This window comes from Pygocentrus nattereri, chromosome 11 (assembly GCF_015220715.1).
Source record: "Pygocentrus nattereri isolate fPygNat1 chromosome 11, fPygNat1.pri, whole genome shotgun sequence".
NCBI classification, from domain to species: domain Eukaryota; kingdom Metazoa; phylum Chordata; class Actinopteri; order Characiformes; family Serrasalmidae; genus Pygocentrus; species Pygocentrus nattereri.
This window is the reverse complement of record NC_051221.1, coordinates 27,012,228-27,021,552: the sequence shown is the minus strand read 5'-3', so window position 1 is coordinate 27,021,552 and position 9,325 is coordinate 27,012,228. Positions and strand designations below refer to the sequence as shown.

The window sequence follows — 9,325 nt, the reverse complement described above, 5'->3', positions numbered from 1 at the left end:
CAGTCTATTTGTTAATCATGGCCACAGAGGGCTAGTTTAATGGTATGTTACAGTTACTTTTACACACTGGCTGATAAGCTATCTAGCTAACTAGCAGTCAGGGTCTAATTGAAAATCCAGGGCTGAATTTAGTCACAAATCTAGACCTACAAACCTTTTTTCCTGCATTAGAGCAGTTATGTTTCAATAATACCTAAAATATCTAGGTGTGTTTTGATTGCTTGGTTTAATCATTTTTGAACTATTGGTATTTGAATAATAAGCTTACTATAGAAAATGTAAAACAGTAAAACACTAGATTTCCAAATTCACCTTTATAATGCTTTATTAAGCCTGTGTCCTTTTTGAGAGCATATATATTCTTATTCTTTTTCTTCTAGTTGTTTTCCTATTACACACAGAATATGTTGCATGACATGACCAGGCCTACAGTGAATTTGTGTCAAATTTTCTTAGGTAGAGAAAGTGTTTATAGAAAACAATGACAATGATGGTGATAGATGTGCTTTAATGCTTTTGGAAAACCGTGCATACTCTTTTCTCGTTCTTCTTTTATTCATTCAGTGTTGTTGAAACAGGACACTGCCAAATATATTCCACCCTTAATATGTATGGTCAATAGGTGCCTGTTGGAGAGAAATGTTCAATAAATTTAAGAATCTTATCACTTTGCTTCCAGAGAAATTGAAATGGCTTTTGATTATGCAACACTACATGAGAGTTCCAGTTTGTCTCTTTCTTATGCAGGCCTGAGCTAAAGAGTTATGACTGAGAAATTAATTGAATTACTTTCTGAGAGCATGAGTCTGATCATGGCCTTGTGAGAGATCATAAAGGAGACTGCCCTCATTTGTGACAGTAAGGAATAACAAGGCTAACGTCTCTGACAGCATGGCGGATAAGCCGTCACTCTTCATTTCAAATCATTTTGCTCTTCATTGAAGAATATAGCGCAATCCCATTTAATTTATCTGTAGCTATTTACTGCACAGTGTGGGAGTGATCAAAACCAATCCCAACTCTGCAGGGGGGCAGTGGAGCGATGTCAAATTTCAGGGTAGATTTATTACTTGGGAATTGGAATATTGTACTTTCAAGCAACAAAACATCATTTAAAAAATAGTAAATCTTAAACACTAAGAAAGAAGAAAAAATAGCTAAATGCATGAGTTTATTAGCAAGAACTTGATGTGCAATTAAGTATTTTTGATACATGTAACATTAACATTTTCTAGATAAATACGCATTTCAAAGTCAAAGTATTTTCATATCAGCAGTAGGACATTTACAAGGTGTTTTAGTGCTTGTGGTCACTTGAAGCTCTTTGCCGGGCAGGGCTGTAAGGAAACAGAGTTTGTGTGCTCTTATCTGAAACAGTTTGAGTGCTGCAGCTGCGCAACGCTTTTTTCTTTGAGCCTGGGCTGAGATGACATTTTCGGGCCGACCGGGGCGTCAAGGCCTCTACTCTCAGAGGCCGTGGAGGAGAAGAAGAGAAAACAGAGTCATTGGAGGAGAACCTGGAGAATCTCCTGCCTCCACTCTCTTCATCAAAATCATCATCATCACAGCAAAGTGCATGATACAATGCTTTATCACAGTGGTGGATTTTCTCTCCACTGCCAAAGAGCCAGGAAGCCTTTGGACTGTAGGGGACCTTTATGGGTCCATTTAGAGCAGGTAAGTCTCCACAGCTCCGCCGATGCAGGACTGTTTCTTGTCTCTTAGCAGTGTCTAGGAGAGGGTAGTATAATAAGTGATGTAGGTCGTGATTATTAGAAAAAGCTTCTGCTTTGAAAAGGTCCCCCAGTACTCTCTCACTGCTGCTACTGCTGCAAGCCAGGGTCACTCTGTCCTCCTCTGGGTCATCTTCTGTATCCAGGTCAATGCCAGCTGTCAGTTTGTCAATTTGAGTCACTACCTGTGGAAAAGAAAACATGGAAATTGAGTTAAAATTGACCTATGCTCTGCCATATGTCTGGGCTCTGCCCACATATTCTTCATTGGCGACTATTACAAAGTTGAATAAACATTACAGCATGCTGTAAAATTCCATTTTAACTTAATTAAAAAGTTTTCTCAGAGCATGAAAATTTAGAGCACATTATAAATTTCAAGTTATGTTTATTTCACATGTGTGTGAGAGGTCACACTGTTAGCACAGTTGAGGTGCAGATTGGACACAATGCATGAAATCATGTAAACATCGATCAAGAGCATGAAACATCAGTATAGGCCAAGATGTGTTATAAGTGACTTTGAGAGTAGAACTGTTGTTGGTTCCAGATGGTGTGATTTGACTATTTCAGAAAGTGTTGATCTGGACACAAGAGTCTCTACACACAGAAAGACAGAAAAGAAAACCGAATGATTGTGGCTTTTGTGAGCAGAAACACTTTGTAAATGAGAGGTATAAAGAGATTAGCCAGACATGTTCAAACTGGCCGCAGAGCTAACGTAACTCAAATAACTAGTCTTTACAGTGGTGATCAGAAAATCGTCTTTGAATGCATGACACTTTAGACGGATGGGCTACAACAGCAGAAGACCACATCAGGAATCTGAGACTAAAGTCAGCATAGGCTCACCCAAACTGACAGTTGAAGACTGAAAAAACAACATATGGTCTAAAAAATCTTGAATTCTGATGTGATGTGCAGATAGTAGCATCAGCCCATCTTACTTTTTACCTACAGTTCAAGCTGGTGCTGCTGGTATTGTTGTGGAAATAATTTCTGAGCACATATTGAGATCCCTAATACCAGTGGATCATAGGACGAGAAACATTAAAGAGCCTTGGTCAATCAATGCCATGAAAAATTCAGACTGGTGTTACTAATAAAGTGGCTGGTGAGCTCGGCAGTGTAGCATTTTGCCAAAGCTTATAGATTTTTCTTATCTTTGTTTTCCAGAACAAATTTTCACCATGGATGCTCACCGATACACTTTCTTTTCAGTGCTCATTCAAAAGGGAGGACTTTTTATGCACAAGGCAAACTCAAGGTTGGCACACACAACAGAGACACAAAATCAGGTGTAGGAGGAATGGATTCATGCAGACACTGATGGAAGACTCACTACACACACATTCATCAAAAGAGCCTCTCTTCCTGGTTGTCTTTCACAGCTCAACAATTCAAAACCACATGTGTGCCATATATTATGAATGATGGATTGCAAGACTGACATCAACTGCCTCTCATGGCCTCTGAAGACAAAAGAAATTATTAAATAAAATTAATTATAAATTATAATTATATAAATTAAATTAAAATGATAAATTATAAAATAAAACATTGACCTATTGGTTTAGCTCATTCTCATTACAAGTTCTTGGAGATCACTGATTTAATATTGTGTCACTGCCGAATGTTCAAAAAGTGTTATGAGATGATAAAGTTACAAAGTGTAAAAGTGCCATTCAGTCTAGTAAGAGAACGAGTTATGATGGCAAGGTTGACAATTATGCAGTTTCATTACGCACATACAAGCTCAGACTTGGCTGGCGAGATCTGCTATCAAACAATCTCTGTTAAGCAGAAAGGACACAAATGACAAGAATATGACAGGACAATTCATCCACCTGCTGTGCACCTGCATCACAAGAAACCACACACATACACACACACATACACACACACACACACACACACACACACACACACACACACACACACACACATACAGCCAAGGTATTGATTTGAGACATTGGAATTCTTTTGCAAAGACCTCAGTTCAGTGAAAGTAAATGTCGTCTAAATCATAAAGATGCTGCCGAAATTCAGAGAATTAGTGAAAGTTTTCAGATGTCACATTATAGACTTCTTGCCAGCTCACTCTGCTAGTGATGGCAGGGAGTTTGTCTAACACAGTGATGGGTTGGAGATAGCAGGATGACAGGACAGTGAATGTGACATGTTGTGGAGGACTGGGTGAAGGGAGCAGGGGTGACTGCCTAAAGCAGAGATTTAAACCATCAAAAGAAAACTGCTAGAGACTTGAGTTGCAGCAGTTATTTCAACGAACATAATAATCTGAGCAGGGGGTAGAACTCAAAACCCTAAAGAAAACATCAATAAAATTCAATAACAAAAGGACTGGATGAAAAAGACAGATCAATTTGGCTTGGCTGGTAGAGGTATCAGTTATGGCTGATTTTAGCCCATCAGTACTGGATCTGAGACCGAAATGAGGGTGATTGAAATGAAAGAGAGACTACTAGGGGTTCTTCAGTGTATTCCTACATCTGGAAAAACTGATGTACATTCCTACAGGAATACTGTATGATACTTGAAAAGGCAGGAATACAGTAGTACATTGCTACAATTAAGTATACTAGATTTCATTGTTTTAGCTCAGAATACTGGAGAAGTGTATTCCTATAGTTAATAATACTCTAGTGCATTCCTACAGCTAGGAACATTATAATGTATTTCTGTAGCTGAGAATACTGCAGGGTATTCCAACAGATGGGAATACTATATTGTATTCCTATATAGTGCATGCTGTGTATTCCTAGAACTAGGAAAACTGTAGGGTATTCATACAGCTAGGAATGCTATAGGGTATTTCTATAACCAGCCATTTCTTTATTTAAGAATACTATACTGTATTCCTACAGCTAACAATACTGTAGTTTATTACTACAGCTTGAATGGGTATAGTGTGTTTCTATAACCCAAAATACTGTAATGCATTACTAAAGATTTAAGTATGTCTAGGGATACGATAGTGTATTCCTATAGCTAGGAATAATGTGGCACATTCCTATAACTAGGAATACTGTAGTGCATTCCTCTAGCTTACAATATTGCTGTCTATTCATACAGCTAGGAATATTATAGTGTATTTCCGTTGTTGGAAATATTGTATTGTATTGTTATAGTTAATAATTTTATTGTGTATTCCTTCAGTGAGGAATACTATAGTGTATTCCTATAGCTAGGAACACTCTTGAGTAGTGGTCACCAATTCTGGTCTTGTGGATCTGCCTTCATGCAGAGCCTAGTTTCACCCACAGTCTGCCATACCTGCTGTAGCTAATTAACCTCTTTCTAGTTCTCTGATTGGCTGGATCAGATGCATTACTGTTAAATATGGGAGTGTGGCAGCTTATTAAATACAGGTTGAAACTAAACTCTGCAGGAAAGTAGATTTCCAGGAAGAAGACTGGTGACCACTGCTGGGTATTTCTATATCTAAGAATATTATAGTGTATAGCTAGGAATGCTGTTTATATCTAAGAAGAATGTAGTGAATTTCTGATTGTGTATTCCAATAGCTAGGAAAACTATAATGAAGTCTAACAACTAGGAAAATCGTAATGCATTCCCATAGCTAGAAATATGTTAGTGTATTCCTATAGCTGAGAATGCTATTGTGAAATTATATTGCAAAGAGATACCACATTGTCCTATAGCAGGACATACACATCAATGTAGAGAAAGAGTTTAATTGCATTTTTCCCTTCCCATACTGCAGAAAGAAATGCAACAACAGTACTGCTCATCTCACGGGAGAGAATGAAAACACAGACATGACCCTGACAAATGAAAAGGAGAGGAGAAGGTGATTTTCTGATGCCATGGAGAGAGTGATCTCATTGTTCTCTTGCTTATAATTAGGCCTCAAAACTGACAGCTTGTTTGTTTTAAGTGTATCTATGTGTGCTGTGTTGTCAGTGCAAATCTCACCCCTTGTTAAGCTGCTTGTCGAATATACGTTTTTTCTGGTTTCTGTCTGCGAGCTGGTATTTATACATGTCTACTCCCTCTGCCTCTATTAAAGCCCAAACAAGCTTCTGCGTTCTATTGTAAGTACCTGAGAGAGCCCAGCAATGTGTGTGTGTGTGTGTCACCTCTCTGAGCTCTCTGGCCACGTCCTTCAGCTCAATCAGAACCTCCTCCAGCTGTTCCATCACCATCCTGATGTGGCTGCGGATGCACTGCCTGCGATCCGGACCGTCAGTCAGGCTCAGGGGTCCTAGCAGAGTGCTCTGGAACATGCTGTGCATGGAGAGACCAGCAGCCAGGAGGGCAGAGGGTACTGGGCTTCATGACTGAAACTCCCCAAAGTCACAGCGGCACCCCAAACGTGAACAGGGGTCACTGTGCACATGGTTAGATATAGTAAGGATACGCCATGAGGTTCCTTACATGACTTTGCTTGGCTGTCACAGACTCAGGTGTTGTTTGTTTTGTCCAAGAATGCCCATCATATTAAAAGTTAAAAAGAGCACTGGAGAATGTTCAACGGGCACAAACAGATAACCAACGCAAATGTATGATTTAACATTAGGAATACTAGGGCTACCATGAGTTTAATTTAGGGCCTGTATGTGGGTCCACATTCAATTCTGGGTTCAATTCCTCATTATAACTACATTAATTCAATTCTAGTTTCACAGCAGTTACTGAAAAAATGTTACTGAAAGTAGTTACTCAAGAAAAAGATTTCTAGGACGAATAACTGAATTGTATAGCTGCAGTTTAAGTGGTTACATAATTACTGCGGGAAATATAACTTGATTTAAATTCAAAGGACGAAGAAGAATTTAGCATAACTGACAAAAATCTTTGTTCAGGTAAGCCTTTTAAAAGAAAAATGCTGCTGGGAGTTCGGAGGTGTTTCAGTTGGACTGAGACGACCTCAAAGCAGTGCTAAAAGTAATGGTTGATTGAGCATCTTATGCACTCTTTGTACTCACAGACTTGTACCAGTGACTACATTTTCCCATGAGCAGAAGCCAATAAACCCATCTCAGAGCAATTCAGCCGCTACATATCCAGTCATGCTTCTTCAAGTAGACCGAGAGCGAAGACATGAAGTCACAAAAGAAAAAAGATAAAGAGGCTGAGAGAGGCTGAATATGTCCCATATGACATGTAAGAGCAAGAGAGATGAGAGGAGCTCTGCAAAACCTCGCAGCTTTTCAGAGCAAACCATAATCATTCATTTCCAAGCAGCGCCTGCTTCACTTTTCTAAAAACATTCCTTCCAGCATCCATCCTCTGCAGTTTTACAATGCTGTGGCAGTGCTCCAGGTTTGGCATTAACCAAGCTGTCCAAGTCTAAGCTCCCATGTCCGTAAGAGGTTGCTGAGAGTGAGTGTGGTTTCTGCTGTGCTCCGTCTGTGCTCTGCGCTCTGTATAGTGCATCTCTCATCTCCAGCAGTTAGAGCTCAAACAGCTCCAACCAGGAAGGCAGGCTTTAGTTCACTGCTTCTCTCTCTCTCCCTCCCTCCCTCTCCTTGTCTCCCCCTCCCTTTCTTTCTTCCCTCTTCTCTCCTCTCTTTCACTTACTTTCCACTCTCACTCCTCACTCATTCTCTCTCTCTCTCATATATACACACACACACACACACACACACACACACACACACATACTTTATTGCACTTTCACTCTCACTCTCTGCTCATTATTTTCTTCCCTCTATATCTAACCTCTCTCTCTCCCTCTGTTCTCCCCTCCCTTTCTTTTTCTCTTCCACGGTCTTCTCTTTCACTCACTTCTCACTGTCTTTCTCTCTATCACTCTTTCCTGTATTTTCTCTGTCCCTTTCTCATTCTTCCATACTTTGTCTCTCTTGCTTTTTCTCTCTTCCTCTCTCTTATACTCTCTCATTCTTTCACCCTTGTTTCACTCTTTCTCTCTCTATCACTCTCACTCTCCATGCTCTGTCTCTTTCTCTCTCCTTCTCTTTCCATCTTTTCCTCTCTCTCTCCTCTCTTTCTCTCTCTCTCTCCTCTCTCTCACACTCCCCTCTTTCTCCCTATCCCCCTCTGTTTCACTCTCCACTTTCTTTCTCTCCAACTCATTCACTCCCCATGCTCTGTCTTTCTCTCTCCCTCTCTTTCTCCCTGTCTGTCATGCTTTATCTCTGTCTTTCTTTCTCTCTCTGCCTCCCCCTTTTTTCTTTCTTCTCTCCCTCTCTCTCTCCCTTGTTCTCCCCCCTTTTCTCTCCCTGCTCTTTCGTCTTTCCTCTTCTGCAATCTTAAACATTCATTTCATATCTTATGCTCTCATGCTGTTTCTCTCAGTTACCCCCATACACAAACTCTATCTCTATCCCACTTACACACACAGTCACATTGCACACACACTCTGTATCACTTTCTCTACACTTCAAACACACTCTCGTTCACTCACACCCCCCCCCTTCTTCGTCTCACTCTTTCACAAAGCTTGCCACCTCAATGGGGAAGGCAAATTAATTCAATTCAGTGTTGCAGTGCAGGCAGAGAGACATGAATGCGCTAGCTCTGCTGCAATGGAAGCAAGGCACATTATCCCATTAAAACACATTAATGAAAAGCATGGGAGATACAAGAGTCACAGGAAACCACTCGCTCCACTCCATCTCATGCTGCTGCTGTAATTATGTGGGAAGATGCCTCTCTTCATGAACTCATGCAGCACGCTATCAATAATGGACTGACTGGCACACTGCGTTAGCTAGTCAATAAAACACAATGTTGCTGTCCAAAAAAAAACCCCTAGAAAACAAATCTCCAAAATGGTAACATTAAAGCCAAGGCAAAAATACTCTTAACTTCCAATGCAAGCTAAAATAAAGAGATTTTATTCTGAGTAATTTTGGAGCATTTCAACTGGACCAGTCATTATAAAATGTACATATTATTTAAATGACAGCTCAAATGGTGAGTTCAAATGATGTAGAAAGAAATGGAGATACATAGACAGCAATGATAATGTGTACTGGGATGCCTAATTTATTTGTGTAACATTGATTAATTAAACCCATAGGGCTTATATGTGGGTCTGCATGTTTGTATTAATATTAATTGAGTCTTTGCAGCAAAAAACAGCATTTGACATTTTTTTGGGTTGTATTAATATTAATTGAGTCTTTGCAGCAAAAAACAGCATTTGACATTTTTTTGGAAAACTAAATTAATAACTGAAGAAGCCTGCAGTTTAAGGGGTTGAGCAGTGGCCTTTATACTTTCTGAGATGAATCTGATGAACATTTCTCATTTGGTAAAGGAGGAGTGCATCTAAATGTGTGATAATAACTCAGCATGTGGGCCTGCAGTGGAAAACTGACAGTTCCAATGTAATTGCGGGACTGCATGGTTCTGTCATTCTCTATGTGAACTTTGGTGTGACATGGGAGAATAAAAGCTGCGTTATGAAAGACCCAAGGCCACAGCTCAGTGTTGATACATATAATGCTCCCATATGCAATGTGCAGATCACTGCATAGCTTACTAGCTCATTGATTATTTCTTATTTATTATAACTTCTTCTTGTTGGTATGTCATAAACATGCAGTCTGTACACTTTCCACTTCTGTTCATTAAACTAT

At 39.7% G+C, this 9,325-nt stretch overlaps 1 protein-coding gene across 1 annotated transcript; it reads right to left on the bottom strand.

Moving 5' to 3' along the window:
- Positions 1-1,150: 1,150 nt before the first annotated feature.
- Positions 1,151-7,222, bottom strand: LOC108436888 (inhibitory synaptic factor 1). Its single transcript, XM_017713619.2, has 2 exons — positions 5,855-7,222; positions 1,151-1,918 (listed from the first exon to the last, which is right to left on the bottom strand). Exons 1-2 carry the CDS (start codon positions 6,008-6,010, stop codon positions 1,298-1,300), a joined length of 777 nt encoding a protein of 258 aa, XP_017569108.1. The 5' UTR covers positions 6,011-7,222; the 3' UTR covers positions 1,151-1,297.
- Positions 7,223-9,325: the final 2,103 nt, after the last annotated feature.

Coding starts and splice junctions, on each gene's coding strand:
- LOC108436888 (XM_017713619.2), bottom strand. CDS start 6,010: ATGCACAGCATGTTCCAGAGCACTCTGCTAGGACCCCTGAGCCTGACT. Junction 1,919..5,854: donor TGGCCAGAGAGCTCAGAGAG/GTGACACACACA, acceptor TCTTTTCCACAG/GTAGTGACTCAAATTGACAA.